Source organism: Hemitrygon akajei, chromosome 10 (assembly GCF_048418815.1).
Source record: "Hemitrygon akajei chromosome 10, sHemAka1.3, whole genome shotgun sequence".
NCBI classification, from domain to species: Eukaryota; Metazoa; Chordata; class Chondrichthyes; order Myliobatiformes; family Dasyatidae; genus Hemitrygon; species Hemitrygon akajei.
The window spans coordinates 40,254,648-40,272,713 of NC_133133.1; the positions used below are offsets into that span (position 1 = coordinate 40,254,648).

General features: G+C 37.0%; 1 protein-coding gene and 1 long non-coding RNA gene across 10 annotated transcripts in view; one reads left to right on the forward strand and one right to left on the reverse strand.

The window, feature by feature from the left end:
- Window positions 1–18,066, forward strand: part of LOC140734314 (uncharacterized) — a 51,465-nt gene that overhangs the window by 2,551 nt on the left and 30,848 nt on the right. The gene's annotated exons all lie outside the window — the stretch shown is intronic.
- Window positions 7,182–18,066, reverse strand: part of LOC140734309 (phosphatidylinositol-binding clathrin assembly protein) — a 117,232-nt gene continuing 106,347 nt past the window's right edge. For all 9 annotated transcript variants that reach the window (XM_073058096.1, XM_073058095.1, XM_073058097.1 and 6 more), the window contains 4 exons: window positions 17,373–17,490; window positions 13,794–13,850; window positions 12,384–12,488; window positions 7,182–11,817 (listed from right to left, as the gene is read on the reverse strand). In XM_073058096.1, coding sequence (XP_072914197.1) covers window positions 11,803–11,817; window positions 12,384–12,488; window positions 13,794–13,850; window positions 17,373–17,490 — 295 coding nt within the window. In that variant the 3' untranslated portion in view covers window positions 7,182–11,802. The remainder of the gene's footprint in view (window positions 11,818–12,383; window positions 12,489–13,793; window positions 13,851–17,372; window positions 17,491–18,066) is intronic.

An 18,066-nucleotide genomic window follows, 5' to 3' on the forward strand; every position in this document is an offset into this window, starting at 1 on the left:
GCAGCCTGATTTGTCACAAATACCTATGAGAGAGAAGCAAGTGTTACACAACTTTTGAATTCATTAAAGTGGAACTCTCTCCAAGATAGACGTGAAGCACACTGTCTGACCTGATTTTACAAAATGTTAAATGGTCAGCTTGATATAGACTACCAATCCTACACCAAACCCAAACCTATTAGGAGCAGATGAGGGTACTCATTTCAATTCGAAATACTAACTACCAAGTCAGATGTGTACAGAAATTCATTCTTCCCCCGCACAATTAAAGCATGGAATAATCTTCATCCTACCATAGTCACACAATCAAACCCAATTAAATTTAAGACAGCTCTTCTTCTTCAAAAATCTCCTGAAGTCCACCCTCTAGCACCTCCAGTTTAAATTCCATGCGGAATATTTTGGAGGACCAAGAACCAAGTACTCTTAGGAGGCAGTGATCACAATATGATTGAATTCAACTTGAAATTTGATATGGAGAAAGTAAAGTCTGCAGCAGCAGCATTTCAGAAGAGTAAAGGAAATTACAGAGGTATGAGAGAAGAGTTGGCCAAAGTAAACTGTAAGGAGATGCTGGAAGGTAGATAGCAGAGTAGCAATGGCATGAGTTTTGAGGAAAAATAAGGAAGGTGCAAGATAGATGTAGTCCAAAAACAAATAAATATTCAAATAGTAAACGAGTACAACCATGGCTGACAAGGGAAGTCAAAGCTAATGTAAAAGCAAAAGCGAGGACATACAACAAAGCAAAAATTAGTGGGAAGACAGGATTGGGAAAATTTCAAAACCCTACAGAGAGCGACTACTAGAATCATTAGGAGGTAAAAGATGAAATATGAAAGCAGGCTAGCAAACAATAAAAAAGTGGTTAGTAAAAGTTTTGTTAATTATGTACAACATAAGAGATGAGAGTAGATATAGGACTGCTAGAATATGAGGCAGGAGAAATGATAACAGGGACCAAGGAGAATACAGATGAACTAAATGCGTATTTTGCATGTGTTCACTGTGGAGACACTAGCACTGTGCCAGATGTTGAAGGGTTAGGGAAGTGAAGAGGATGCAATATATATCAAGGGAGATGATGCTCAAAAAGGGTACAAAAGTCATGCACCAGATGAACTGCATACTAGGGTTCGGAAAGAGGTAGTGGTAGAGATTGTGGAGGCATTATTAATGATCTTTCTAAAATCATTGGACTCTGGCATGGTGCCAGAGGACTGGAAAATTGCAAATGTCACTCCACTCTTTCAGAAAGGAGGAAGGTGGCAGAAAGGAAATTATAGACTAGTTAGCCTGACCTCAGTGGTAGGGAAGACGTTGGAGTCAATTGTTAGGGGATGAAGTTATGGAGTACTTGGTGACACAGGACAAGATAGGACAAAGTAAGCATGGTTTTCAAGGGAAAATCTTGCCTGACGAACCTATTGGAATTCTTTGAGATTACAAATAGGATAGATAAAGGAGATGTAGTAGATGTTGTATATTTTGACTTACAGAGAGCCTTTGACAAGGTACCACAGATGACGCTACTTACCAAGTTAAGAGCCCACGGTATTACAGGCAAATTTCTGGCATGGTTACAGCATTGTCTGATTGGTAGGTGGCATCAAGGTGGAATAAAAGGATCCTTTACTGGTTGGCTGCCAGTGACGTGGTGTTCCAGAGGGGTCAGTGTTAGGACCACTTCTTTTTATGTTGTATATCAATGATTTATATGATAGAATAGATGGCTTTGTTCAAGTCAAGTCAAGACACTTAGTGTCATTTCGACTATAACTGCTGGTACAGTACACAGTAAAAATGAGAACATTTTTCAGGGCCATGGTGCTACATGAAACTGTACAAAAACTACACTGAGCTACATAAAAACAACACAAAAAAAACTACACTAGACTACAGACCTACCCAGGACTGTATAAAGTTCACAAAACAGTGCAGGCATTACAATAAATAATAAACAAGATAATAGGCACAGTAGAGGGCAGTAAGTTGGTGTCAGTCCAGGCTCAAGGTATTGAGGAGTCTGATGGTTTGGGGGAAGAAACTGTTACATAGCCTAGTCGTGAGAGCCTGAATGCTTCGGTGCCTTTTCCCAGACGGCAGGAGGGAGAAGGGTTTGTATGAGGGGTGCGTGGGGTCCTTCACAATGCTTTGTGGATGCAGTGTGTAGTGTAAATGTCCATGATGGGAGGAAGAGAGACCCCGATGATCTTCTCAGCTGACTTCACTATCCGCTGCAGGGTCTTGCGATCCAAGATGGTGCAATTTCCGAACCAGGCAGTGATGCAGCTGTTCAGGATGCTCTCAATACAATCCCTGTAGAATGTGATGAGGATGGGGGGTGGGAGCTGGACTTCCCTCAGCCTTCACAGAAAGTAGAGATGCTGCTGGGCTTTCTTTGCTATGGAGCTGGTTTTGAGGGACCAGGTGAGATTCTCTGCCAGGTGAACACCAAGAAATTTGGTGCTTTTAACGATCTCTACTGAGGAGCCGTCGATGTTCAGTGGAGAGTGGTCGCTCCATGCCCTCCTGAAGTCAACAACCATCTCTTTTGTTTTGTTCACATTAAGAGACAGGTTGTTGGCTCTGCACCAGTCCGTTAGCCGCTGCATCTCCTCTCTGTAAGCTGACTCGTCGTTCTTGCTGATGAGACCCACCACGGTCGTGTCGTCGGCGAACTTGATGATGTGGTTCGAGCTTGACAAGTTTGCAGATGATACGAAGATTGGTGGAGGAGTAGATAGTGTTGAGGAAACAGGCAGGTTGCAAAAGGACAGATTAGGAGAATGGGTAAGAAAGTGGCAAATGAAATACAAGGTTGGAAAATGCAGTCATTCACTTTGGTAGTAGAAATAAATATTCAGACTATTTTCTAAACAGGGAGAAAATGCAAAACTCTGAGATGCAAATGGACTGGGAGTCCTTGTGCAGAACACCATAAAGGTTAACTCGCAAGTAGCATTGGTGACGAGGAAGGCAAATGCAATGTTAGCATTCATTTCAAGAGTTCTAGAGTACAAGAGCTGGGATGTGATGCTGAGGCTTTATAAGGCACTGGTGAGTCCACACATCGAGTATTGTGTACAGTTTTGGGCTCCTCATCTAAGAAGAGATGTTAGCATTGGAGAGGGTTCAGAGGAGGTTCATAAGGATGATTCTGGGAAAGAAAGGGTTATCATATGAGGAACGTTTGATGGCTTTGGGTCTGTACTCACTGGAATTTAGAAGGATGGGGGTGGGTGGGGGATCTAATTGAAACCTTTCAAATACTGAAAGGCCAAGACAGTAGATGTGGAAAGGATGTTTCCCATGGTGGGGGGAGCCTAGGACAAGAGGGTACAACGTCTGGATAGGTATATGAAGTTTCTTTAGCCAGAGTTTGGTGAATTTGTGGAATTCATTAGCACAGGCAGCTGTGGAGGCCAAGTCATTGTGTATATTTAAGGCAGAACATGATAGGTTCTTGATTGGACATGGCATCAAAGGTTACAGGTAGAAGGCTGTGGACTGGGTTGGCAGAAAAGGATCAGCCATAATTGAATGGTGGAGCAGGCTTGATGGGCCAAATGTCCTAATTCTGCTCCCAATGTCTTATGTCAAAGTAGGTTTCCATTGAGATTTTCCAAATGCTTCTACCAGTGCTCTTGGCTGGGGTGGTGCCTTGGGTATTTGGAATGTGAATGATCTTGATAGAACCAAACAATCTATGCATTGAGGTTATTGGCCAATTAGCTGCATTTCCTGTGCTGCTTCCATCAATCATCTGTATCTGTGGTCTTCAAATAGTTGATTTATTGTAATGCTTCCTATCCAATAATACCATGCTTTTGCAGTGCAAGAACTCCTAGATCCTCTAGACAGTTTCATCTAACTAGTCTCAGTGTATTCAGGTATAGAAAACCCAGAGTCTCTTCCATTTATCAGGTTTACACAAAAATAATGGCTGCTCTGGTTAGATAATTTTGTGCATCTGTAAAAGCAAACCCAGAAAAAGAGTAAGTTACAAAAGAGGAGACAAAACTTGGAAATAGAGGAAGGACGAGTGAATAGAGTTCAGAACATTGTATTTATTCAGCAACACAGTTGTACTGTCACTGTAGAATATTCATGCCTTGTTGTTGTAGCTAAAAAGCTTGACATTTTAAGTTTGTAAAATGGAGAACAAGGGTGCAATACTTTACTAAAGCAGAAACATGAATTTATATCACACATTTCAGAATCCTTCAAAGGACTTAACTAATTTTGAAGAGTGCCACTGATACTTCAGTTCTTGGAAGTTCTGACTTCAGTTCTAACATCGGTGTTCTTGTTTTCAAATTCTATCATGGTTTCACTATTTTCCATCTTAAGAACGTTCTCTTGGCTTCAGCCATCTGACATCTTAGTGCATCTTGACTTCCATTGTTTTCTTAGGCAGTCTCTGAGTATCAGGAATGATTTACTTCCATTTTGGTCTTATGGTTTCTGAGGACAAAAATGGGAATCATACTCGTGCAGATGGGGTGGTCAGTGGCCAATGGGGCAGGCAATTGGGTGGTTTGAGCAATGATTTGCAACATCTGCTCCTTATATAATGGCTGTTTTCTTTTAATTCATCAATCTGCATAACTGCCAATGGGAACTTAAAGACCTTGCCTGGGCATTAAGCTGTGGAACCCCTCTGTAAAACTTGTGATGTTTGGATCATCTGTCCTACTTAACAGGTAATAAAAGGTAAAATTCAACAAAATTATTAATAGTGATCCCACCAAATGAATGATCTGTCCAATTAAATTTACTATTCAAAATTGGCTATATTTCTCAGCCTCAATTATCACTCAATTGCTTGCTAGTAATGTTATGGGATATTTTTAAAATTAGCTTTTACTGAAATTAATAGAATTATATTAATAAGAGATATTGCTGGTTTATCTTCCAGGGAAGATTACCTTTGGGCCAACTATTGGGATTAATATACCCAGTATTGTCTTAATGTTTGAACCATAATTGAACAAACTTATAGAAACATTGTAAGTATCAGATTTATAAAGATTGTTTGCATTTTTGCCAAAAGTGGCACAGGTGTTTTAGTTCAATTAACCTACTTGTGTTTATTTACTTGTGTTATAGAAGTCTAGCTAGAGTCTCTCTTCTTTTGTTCACCTTTTCCACCCCTTTACCTAAATAACTCCTTATCCCAGCTGTTTTCATCAGGCCATCAACTGCATACAGTACCTATCTAACTGGGTTTAGCCTCCGATGGTCCTAACATGTTTCCTAACATTTTCTCCTCCTGGCTCCATCTGCCCATCATTCTACCATTATCTGGTTCCAGTCACCCCCACCCTCAACTTTATTTGCTCGTCACTCCCTCAGCTGGTTTCATCTATCAGTCTCTGTCTCACTCCTTCCTCTCCCTTATACACTCTCAGTCCTGATACAGGATCACAACCCAAATGTCCATTATTACTTTGGCTCCACAGATGCTACTTGACCTGCTGAGTTCTTTCATTTGTTTATTTTTTGACTTATGCCCAATTATAGCACTACTGGTGTACTGACCGACACAAGGAAGAATGAAAATGGAAGTATATTACTTCCATCCAATTTTCATGGGTCAGTTGAGGATTGATGTGGGCAGAACTAAAGTGCATATTCATTGTGGAAGTGTTAAACAGAAGTACATCCCTCACACCGGAAAAGGGAAATTGATGCATGCCTGACTTATTCACATTTTGCTAGCTGAAATAGTTGCAGATCATCGGTCCATTCCATTACCAGGCAAGGAGTTGTTTAGACTTCCTACATTACTGGGTGGCATGGCTCGAAGGGCTGGAAGGACCCACTCTGCCCTGTATCCTGATACATAGATGCAATAATGCATTGGTTACAAAATTACTGATCATCTGCTTTTTGATCTTTTCAAATGCCAACATACCATTGCTAGGATCACTGGGCAGGTATTAAGGCACAGATTAATATACATAATTAATAAACATTAAGATATTATTGAGAAAACATTATAAACTTTGTTCCTCCTCTTCTATTGGTATATTACAAGTTGGGACTAGGAGGGAAAGGGTGGAACCTGGCATTTCACAACACATTTTACTCTCTAATTTAACTTTGATAAATAGCATCCATCTAAAACAATGAATTACACAAATCCGTTTATTGGCACTCAGACTGCCTATTCAACACCTGACAGGCTTCCTGGACTGTAAATGAACTGACCTAATGACAAGATGCAAGCACATCAAGTTTCTTCTCTTCAACACTATCACTTCAATTAATTCATATTCAAGATTTTGAGCTTCTACTTGTAGCTCAAGAATGAATTTGCATAAAAGTATGCAGACATGGTCAAGGGGTTCAGAATGGGGAAGAAATGTGACTCTAAGTGACTTTGACCATGGAATGATTGTTGGTACCAGATAGGATGATTTGAGCATCTCAGAAACTGCTGATCTCCTGAGATTTTCATGCACAAAAGTGTACAGAGTTTACAGAGAATGTTGAACAAAAAAAAATTCAGTGAGTGGCAGTTCTGTGGGTGAAAACATGTTGTTAATGAGCGAGATGAGAGAGGTAGAAGAGAATAACCAGACTGGTTCAAGCTGACAGGAAAGTGACAGTAACCCAAATAACCATGTGTTACAGCAGTGGTGTGCGGAAAAGCACCTCTGAGCACATAACATATTGAATCTTGAAGTGGAGGGGCTATAGCAGAACAGCACACCAGGTTCCACTCCTGTACCTAATAAAGTGGCAACTGAATAAAGTGCCAGCACTGTTAATGGTACAAGTCAACTTGTTGATTTTTTAACCTCAGATATAACTTTCAGCTTTGCTGTGTGCAACAAGAAGTGAATTTTAAGTGAAAATGAAGTGAAACAACACAATCACTGAAGCTGTGAAAAATAATGATTCAGTGCTACTGTTCATATTCTAACTTGTCCAAAAGGTTAGGTATCCATTGTCCCTGTATATGCTAATATCTTGTTTTAAAATTCTAGTTTTAGTTATCAAACTTATTGTGTCCTCTGCTACTCCTGTGAACAGCACTTTTTACTGGATGAAAAATGCTATATAAATATAGTTGCATTTGGAGTCTAACCCACATGAAAAACAAATAGATTTTAAACAGTGGTGAACTTTAAGTAACTCATTTAAGATTGCTGTAAGAATGACACGCATGATTGTTTAATACATGTCCTTTATTATGCAGTAATGCACTTGCCCATACACTGATTTCAGAATCAAATACAACCCTGATGAAACTTGCTAGTTTTCTAAGTTTACCAGTTACTTTGAATGTATAAATGATAACATATACAGGTTTCAATTACTCAAAAATATAATCTGCAAAAATGCAATACAACAGCGTAATTTTTATATGTTGCAATTCACATATTTTCTGTTCCCCTCACAGCATAAACTACTCTTAAAAAAAGAAAAGAAATTTCTGCACTTATTTACAAAGAAGCACCGATCCACAGTGCGTAATTATTTATTCAATACTCACTTCTAAGTGCACTAAAATCTAGGGTACTAACCCTCCACATTTCAGTGCTCACACATTTACCACAGTGATACATATAAATGTTGGAAGATTTTTTTTTATTAAAGTGATGGATTAACATGGGAAAAACCTGTTACGGTGATGGAAAAGGTAGTTTATAGTGTGAAGGAAATTCAGCATTTATTTGTTTAAAAGTCATTGTTGTGGTGACATTTTAAAAATTGAAGACCACAATGAGGGAAGCATTTAAACAGCACATGGTTGGAATTTCAATAAAAATCATTCCTGGTTGGATGTACAGAAGTTCCTTGGTACTTTTAAATTTGCAATGGTTTACTGAAAAGGGTAGCAGCAAGTCAGTGTGCTTCATCGACATTAGAACTTAAAATGAACATTTTAGCAAAATATGTGCAGACAAGTGCTTTGAAAGGTGTTCCATGCAAATCAAAACCTTAAGAAATTATTGCAGCTTAATTATGTTTTTAAGACTGAGTCAATTAGATTTCTGATTGGAGAAAGCCAGAAAACCAAATTTATACCATATTCTGTTGGCTTCTTGCTCCATTGGCACATTTGTATTTATTTGCAACAATAGTAGTTCTCAACCTTAGAAAACATGTAAGGTTTCTTAATTCTAATGATAACAATAAAAAGTCTGTGATCAAATGAAATTATTGTACACCAGTAAAACTGGCCCTTGCATATTGTAACTTGTCATAATTTGCTGATTTGTGCAATCAGAAAATCCAAATATTACATACAATAAGCCAAGGTCAGGGTAGGGAAGTAGGAGGTATATGATCAATGGCAACATAAGAAACAGGATTCAAACAAGCTTTGTAAATTTATGTCCACAAATTGAGGGCTTCTACTTGGCTACTGGAAGGCTCTTGGCTCTATTGCATGTGGAATGTAATTTGCTATTACCACAAAATGAATATAATTAAAGTTACTTGTTATAAATCCATTTTAAAAAATAAATTACTTGTGCAAACTATGATTACATAATACTGAGCATAATTTGCAAGTTTCTGAGTTCTCAAGCTTAACTAGCTTGTCTTTCATAATTCTCTCCTTGCATGCAAATAGGAAGCCTGCAGGAGTCTCTAATTTTGAAGATATGGCAAATTACAGACTTCTAAAGTGACCTGCTACATGTTTCCAGTATTTTCTTTTTTAAAATTCATGATAACATTGATTGCTTCGAATATGCATTTTCATAAAACAGACCAGATCAGCCTCCACAGATCGAACTAGAATTATTTTATGATGCATTTCACACTAAAACAGAGCTAAGCATTCAGGAAGTTAGTAATTCACGAATATTTGGCAACATGACATCATGTGCAGAATGACAAATGAAAAATGTTCAAAAATGATAAACACAGACTTAATTCATAAGGTCTTTCCTGCCTACTTGGTTTTCCTCTCTCTGCTGTGCCTCTCCACCAGCAACGCCTCCAACAACCCCTCTCCTTCTAACACAGGCAATTCAATGCAAAAAAAAATGAAGCAAGCTCAACAGTCTTATTAACAGAAACAAAAATGCTATAATTTACATCACAATGAGGCAACTGTTATGAACAAAAATCTTTCTTTACATTTGAGAGCTGAAAGCAACAATATCTGATGAGTTTCAATATCATTCTCAACATGAGTGCCATCCTGAACTATACAAATTATTTGATCAAGAATATTATACATTTTTAAAAAGACTTCCCTGGATATCTACATCAGCTAAAATGTTATAGAAACATTGAGTCCCTTTGTATTCCAGAGCACAATGTAAATCTACACATATCAGGCTATTGTCCAAATCTTGAAGTAACTACCTAGTGCTCCATGAGTAAATAGCATAGATTTTATTTTAAACATTAGAATAGCTATCACCTGCTTTAAAAGAACTGATTGTATATACTGTCTTAATTTTGTATACATAGATGAAAATCCAGAGAAAACTTAGTGCCAAAAACCAATGTATATTATTTTCCAATCCCTTTTTTGCCTCTTAACTTCACCAAAAGAAAACACGATGTAAAGCCCAACTCTGAGCAGGGGAAAAAATGTGGAGTAAGGAATGAATAGGGAAATTCAACATAAAAATCACCAATAACATTTAATTATCCCTTAAATAGCAAAGACTTCAGTATCTGTAATTTTTAAGTTATATATTAAAATTTAGGTGGAAAAATTGACACTAAAAGGCATTAAATAGCAACAATGGAATACAGCCTTTCCTGATTTGTCAAAATGTCTTTAAATTTAAAGTAAAATAATCACATAAATGTGAACAAATATTACTGAGTTGCTATTGTAAGTTCAGAGATATCATAATTCACTTACTTTAGCAGGATCTTATTTAGAAATTGTAAAGGCTTACTAATTACAATTGGATAATTTTGAGTTGGCACAGATTTATAAAATATTGTAGATTCCAACTTACTTTAAGAGGCATATCATCAGAAAGGATACAAAATATCAAGTAATACAATATGAGGAGGAAGGGGGAAGTTACTATTTCAACTTTGAGAATTAAGCCTTATATGTAGACTAACTTACCTCAGGCTGAAAATAGATAGGTGCTCATCTATAACTGTTTCTATCTAGGTTGCTGATTGAACAGTTAATCTAAATAATTAGGGCAACCGATGCCCTCTGATTTTTTTGAAATTGATTACCTCATGGAATCCGAACTGAATAAGAATGAGTAGAAGAGTACAATAAAATTGAGCTTAAATAGATCCCTGTTGGAACTTTGCAAATCAATACCACATAAATGGTACTCAATCCCACTTAATACCTGTAATTTTTTATTCATCCTTCCTATAATTTGAACATTTTGTATTAAATAGCTTGATACAAAATATTTGCATATCTTCCTTTTGGTTAATCAATTCTTACCATACATTTCTGTAATTCCAGTGCTGAACTGTCCTTTTAAAAATGTATTTTGTTTGCAATGTATCCTCAAAAATCAAAGTTACAGTATTTGTAAGTTGAAACTTATTTATAAACAGAGCTAGTTAACAGTATAATATTGCCATAAACCCAATGAGGAGATGGAGAGTGGAGCTGGAGAACAGGAATCAAATTAAATTTCAGTCACCTGTCATGAACACCTTTAGTATAATCGGGGGTGTATCAAGGAATCCACCTTCATTAAGAGAATCCTTGACTAACTCGAGTTATAACACTAAAAACTTTTTAAATTTTATGGATACAAGGACCTTGCAGAAAATGTACACACATTCAGAAATTGATAATTAACTTGGTTACAGTTGCTCTAAATGCACACGGTGCTTTTCAACAGATGTTCCAAGTAGTACAATCGTGATGATTTCCACAATTTGTTCCGTAGTCAATTGAAGCTAGCACATGCTAACCCATCAGATCTTGGTGCTGATGGCAAATTCAATTTTAGATGTATTTAGAATAAGCAGTCTCTAATTAAACCCTTTCCAAGATCCATCAAGCAGAAGTTGTGTGCTACATATTTCTTCAACCTAGTTTGCATTAATTTGAAAATGCTCAATTTCTAAGTCTTATCTTTAATATCAAGAAAAGTTGGTGATAACTTTTGAAAAACGTTCATTTCATGATTTGCAGTTGCTCAAAATAAACACCATATGTATATGTATACCTTCTTTTCACACAATCTGTAAAATTAATACTCACTTTATGCACAGCAAAGCACAATGATATTCCCCAGTAACTTGCCTGACAGAAACAAAATCATGTATTACAATACACCCAGTCACAAAAGGATGAAATTCTCCCAAGTTGATCAAAGGAACAGAGAAGTAAACAGCTGTCAATAGAAACTTTAATTTTCAATGTTGTGCATTGAAATACTTATCTGGTAGTAGGTTAATATCCAATTCAAGCACCCTGACAGGATCTAAGAATTGTTTAGGAATATGCTTGAATCCAATGATTCTTCTTCAGATTTCCATTTACTTGTTAATATTACTGGTAACTTTTATGTTCTTGTGATTAGATTCAAGAGTTGTTTCAATTACGTTCAGCAGAGAGAAAATAAACCACACTGAACAGGTCAATAAATATAAACCTCATTTCAGGCCTGCTCACTCAGATAATGACCATTCAATACAGATCAGACTGTTTTCATTCAGCAATTCTCCATTAAAAAGTTAGATTAGGAAGCAGTAAGATAATGTAAATTCAATGAGATTTTTAAAATGATGAATAAGCCCCAAGTCTTGGTCTGTTTTCATCTGCCTTCATCCAGATGTTTGGTGCTTACTGAAAACTCTGCGGTTGATACATCTTTGTTGTCTCTACATAAACTGCAACTGAGATAACAGAAAAAAGTTAGAATAAACTTTTAGCATGAAAAGTAACAAAGAAACTAGTTTGCAAATCTGTCAGCAATCAAAATTTGTGGCAAATACTTCAGTTGGGGGAATTGTTGCCAATGTAATTAATGATATGAAATTTCTGCTTTATACAAAAATTATCACATCATCTATGAGAATGACTGGATTTTTGAAAACTTAGGGAAGAAATTAATGACTTTGAATCTGTCCTTCATAATGAGGTCATAGAGTCAGCCCACCAAGTCCCTGCTAACCATTATGCATCCATTTATACCAATGCAGTTTATTGGCTCCACATTCCCATCAACTACATCCAGATTTTATTACTCAACAACAGATCAGTGACCAGTTAAAGAAAACCTACAAAAGCAGAATGTGCAAACTTGATACAGACAACACTGGAGGTAAAGACTGAACGTGGTTCACTAGAGCAATATGCAGTATTTCTGTGGACTTGGCTTCTGTGCCATCCTGTGTATTTGATGACAGATCATTTGAGAAAAAATATCAGAAGAACTTAACAGCTCATGTGCAATGTTTACCTGAGCCCCATTAACTGGCGCAAAAGGATTAGTTGCCCTCATTACTGCTTGAGGATATATCACTGGCTGTTGTGCTACCACAGGCACAGTTCCCATTGCAGGTACCTGTAAGAGATTAAAAAGACAAAAATAATCAGTAAAAGAAAACCTACAATGATTATATGCAGCTATTAGGCAGGATAATCACATTAATAGAAAGCAGAGAATTCAGTTTCTTTCTATCCAGTTTTGATGCAGTATTAGCAGTCATGTCTACTAATTTTAGAAAGTTAACTCTAGGGAATAAACAAAATTGATGAATAAATATTCAAAAAGAGTTTGCTCAGTTATTTTTACAGACTGTATTTGCTAATAACAGCAGAAGAGGCAATCCAAACACTTTGGTTGAGAATGCCTTTTTAAGTACTAACTTAACCTTCTACCTTTGGCACTCCCACACTCCAGATGACCACCCTGCCACTTCCATATCACAATTCACTGTGGTAGTAGCAAGTAGTTCTCTCAGGAATGCACAGATAACAAGCACTCCTGAGACAATTCAGCCCAACAATCTACATTTGAATCAAGGAAGAATGGAATCCAATATCGTTATTGATAGTATAGTTGGCCCTCCTTATCCGCAGAGGATTGTTTCTGGGACCCCCCCCCCCCCCCCGCAGATAACAAAAAACGCGGATGCTCAAGTCCCTTATTTAACCCGTCTCAGTGCTGTGGACTTCAGGACCCGCCGCCTGCAGTGTTTCTGTTCCGTTGATGGAAAATGATCACGATTGAAAATAAAGTGGAAATAATAAAGCGATTGGAAAGAGGTGAAATGCCATTGGTCATTGGAAAAGCATTAGGCTACAGTCGGTCAACGATCAGAACAATTTTAAAGGATAAAGTGAGAATAATGGAGCATGTGAATGAAAGTCCTGCCCTAATAAAAGCTACAATTATTACTAAGCAACGCAGCGGTTTGATTATTGAAATACATATGTTTCTTAAGTGTTTTATATGCATAGAAAGGTAAAATATATACTAAGACAAACGTTTGACTAACTGATGCTAAATAATACCAGATGTACCTGTTCTGACTTAAAAAATTTCCGGTTTTTTTGGGATTCCCGATCCGCAGTAACCTATGCACATCCTCCCATATACTTTAAATCATCTCTAGATTACTTATAATACCTAATACAATGTAAATGCTATGTAAATGGTTGTAATACTGTATTGCTTAGGAAATAATGACAAGAAAAAGTCTGTACATGCTCAAACAATGAGTGCTGGAGACAGAACTTCCGGGTTTTCCCGATCCTCGGTTGGTTTATCCACGCATGCAGAACCCGCGAATACGGAGGGCCGACTGTACAAATTAATTCCTTCTGGGTGTTGAAAGAATGGAAATATTAAATAAAAGTTGCTCACCATTCCATACATAGGCACTTGAGGCGCTGACACTGGGTAAGATATTGGGGGTGCCACCTGCATGCAAATAAACACACTTGTTAAATAATACTGCAAATGCTTCCATGATTTATCATTCAAGTGGATTATAGGAAAAGGGAAAATTTACTAGATCTCATTTGTGCTTCAGCAGGAGGCTCAATAAATGGCTGAATATACTCTAGGCTGCCTGGTCATACCTCCTTTCAAGTTACATGGTGTAGGATAGTGCTCCAGGGTGTTTAGTTAAAAAAAAACGCAAAACTGCAGGAGACAGAAAAAAAGAGCATAGATATACCCAATTATTAAAATCCATTCTTCTACTTTGACAACATCTCATATTTGGTTTCTATTTCACAACACACTCATCTATATTCATACTAGTAACAATTTCAGACACAGCCAGTCCCTGTCAGTGAATGTACTAAATGAAATTTTAGAAACTGAATCCATGACAAAACCGTCTCACAAAGAATTATTGGTTAGCTGCAGATTCATGTCCAAAGTTAATTCCTCATTTTCATTTCAGACCTTTGGGCATAAAGCAAAATAACTTAAAAATCAGTTATGAATTAAATTTGAGCCAGCTTTCAAGCAAAATGAAGTGGTAAACAGTCATTTTCCCTTTTCCCATTTGAGCATTTTGGAAAAGGATGCAAGTGCACTAACATTTTTTCATTTCATAGTTGGGGAGCTGCAACTTCAAAGGTTACTGACGCCATCAAGGGTATCCATATCCAGAACAGGGCATTAGTTGAAAGTACCTGCCTTAATGGCAAGACAGTATGCTAAGGCAGATCATCGCCAACTGTAGTGTGGAGTTTGTGACACTGCATCTATGAATACCAGTAAATTTTTTAATTGAACCAGATGGTTTTGTTTTTGTTCAGAATGAACTCGGGCATTAAGAAGAATAAATTAAATGAAGCAAGTCTTTTTCCAGCTTGAAAAGAGTGTGGAGGGTCAAAAGAATGGAGGATGAAAAATATACTTGTTTTGTATGGGAAGTAGTGACTGCAACAAAGGTGAGCACAGCAAGAGGAAAGCAGGTAGCACCAAGCACAAAGGCAACCTAGATTTTTGAGGAAGGTTGGCTGACCAACTGATGTAGATTATATAGGATGAGACAAGTTAAACATGTAAAACCCTCAAAAGCTAAAGTGTAAAATAAGAAACAATGCCCCAGGTCTTCTTAAGTGCTGGCAGATATGGTTAGATCTGCCACATTTATTGCACTTAATCAAGCAGTAACTAGGGACAATTCAGCAGGGAAAGGTGCTTTCCCAGATCATCTGCAGTGTGCTGTTGGATTCCTCATGGAATTCAATAGGCAAAGTCATCCTCAGTATCAAGGAGTCAGAAAATGAATGAGACTGAACTAAACATATTCAAATATATGCAAATACATTAACAAGTAGGAGTAAAAGTTAAAATTTTGGTAATTGCCAAGAGAAGATAAATCAGTTTATCCGATGATTAGATACATAAAAAGTGGATTAGGAGATGAACATACCCAACAACGAATATTTTTCAGCAATGAGTGTACAGAATGAAAGAAAACTGGGATTAAGAGTAGGGCAAGGAAATAAGATGTCCGGTAATAAAATTGGGCAGACCTGAAGTTTCTCATCTGCCAGACTAGAGAAGGGCAGCAAATCCACTTTCCCTTAAAAGATTTGGTAACATTGCAATATTATGGGTATCACAATCATCAAAACTAATATACTCATTCTTATCAGATTATGTAAGGAACTAGCAGTAATTCAGCTTACAGTTGAGAGAAAATACAAAGTAGTTATCTTTCCAACCTATAAACACACTTTAAAGTAATGACGAGAGCTCTAGTTTAAACATACAAGAATGAGTTGATAAAGAAGCAGACAAGCCAACAAATATCTAAGTGCAAGATTTTCTTGAACCAAATGAAAGATGCTCTCTGTTTAAGCTGAGGTTAAAAAATAAAGCCCAGGAGAAAGTAAACATTATACACTTTGCATTCCAAACCTTTTGTGAAATACCAGTCATTTTTAATCCAGTATGAAGCATCACAAATTGATTATATCATTTAATGAATTATCATTCAGCTAACATTAGACAACACTATAATTCTTTTTTCCTATAAGGTAATCACCAGCTTATTTTATAAAATTGAAATAGATCAAAACAAACTCCATGGATTATTAAAAGCAAATCATTCTAGATTTCTAGTTCAAAGCTCTTCTCTCTAGTGCAGGGGTGGGCAAACAAAGGACTTGTGGGCCACAAAGGGTTCTAAAATTTGACAGGGAGGCCGGACCAGGAGCAGATTGACGGAGTGTTTTGGTAATACACCTCATAAGAGAAAATAAAATATCATGGGATATGTAGAAAACATGTGCTTTAATTTCAATTGAAAATGAACAAATGCATTACAACAAAATATCTGTCTTTGAAGTCCCATGGTATTTAGCTATTTATTGAAATGACTTTTAAAACACTGAAAATTAAATGAATAAAATACAGCTTTTTTTAATAGTAACAGTTATTATTTTAAAGCACTGAAAATTCTGTTATCCTTCAAGATATTATCATCATCACTCTCCTCCTGACTGTCTTTATTTCAAAAACGGTAGGAGATACAGGTCTACTTGTCCTGCTCCTTCTTATTCAATTGTCCCCTGTGCCAAAACTCAACAACGACCAGCACAAGGACAGAACAGTGACAGCGCGCCAGTATGCGGAGCGCGTTATTTGACCTGGAGCGCATTTTTTATTTTGAGAACGTACGTGCACCTGCGCACTACTCATGTCCATCACTTAACAGAAATGACATGTAACATGTAAGGCTTATTGAAAAAAATATTTTCAAATGCATTTTTTACATAACACAACGAAGAAACTTATTTTTAATTTCAGTGGGAACAGTGTTGTTGGTCTCCCTTTTTAGCCAGCGCATCAAAGTCTGGATTTAGTTTTGTTGCGACGATTCTCAGGATGGATCTGAGGTGTTAACAAGGTTTATTAATATAATTTCATCAAGTTCTGCGGGCCGGATTAAAAAGCTTAACGGGCCGCATATGGCCCGCGGGCCGTAGTTTGCCCATGCCTGCTCTAGTGCCTAGTGGAATGATACATGGGTACAATGACTTAAGACATCATACAAATAGAAGTGATTATATTTCTAACCAGACTACAGGCAATTACACTTTCAAGAAGGAAAAATTATATTCAACAGTAACATGGTACAACAAATTTATTTCTGTAGCTTGAGGTTAAACTTGCACCCTTTTAATACATGATACTCGAACGGGTTTCAGTCAAAAAGACCAGCCATTCAATCTAAACAACCTTGGACATTGTATTCAACTCAAAGGTGAGGTTTTAATTTTCTGCAGTTTTTACATTTTTGTGCAAGTTTGATGGAGTATTTTTGTTTTTAACAGTGTTGCAAATTGAGGTTGTTTTAAATACAAGATGTTGGTCATAGGTTGTAGTAGGCCCATTGCATTGTTGATACAAAGTAAACAATTCATGCTTGCACTTCATTTAGCAGAATCCACATTAATGAAGTTCCAAACATACCATTGGAGGGACATTCATTGGTGCTGCACTCCAGGAGGTTGATGTAGCGGTCTTTGGTTGCCAATTTGTTCCTCCTGTCAATCTCTTTTCCCCACTCTGGGTCCACTGCTGATCCATTCTAGCACATAAGAGATAAAATTTAAATTTTGAGGGAGAAAAACTAAAGGTAACTTTCACCGTAATCAATTATGAACATGATTTAATACTCCTGCTGTAAGCTGAGGTTCTGGAAAGTAATTTTCCTCATTATTTGTTGCAGTTTACATTGCCTTTCAATGCCTTAACCCAGCAAGTCAATTCTCACACTAGTATGCAAAATCCAGGACTAAAAAGAGATATGCTTGAGTTAAGGAGGAGAACCTGCAGCAAGGAAAGCAGAAATTTTAATGTGTTGTTGGAGCTCTCAAAGTGGTTTTAGTTGGTGAAGCATTCTTATTATTATGATTACACTTATCAAGACAATTAAGCCAGCTAGCTTTCCAGCTCTAGGTGATTGGTGTTGTAACATAAACCTACTTGTGTAAAAGTTGCTACCAATATTATTATAAGAGCCAAATGTATATTTGATAATCAAAAGCATTCACATGCTGGTAAACCTATGCTGTACTCTCACCAAAGCCTCCACGTCTTTCCCGTAATGGAGGGGCCAAGTGTGGCCTAACCAGACTATTATACAGCTATAACATGATCTCTT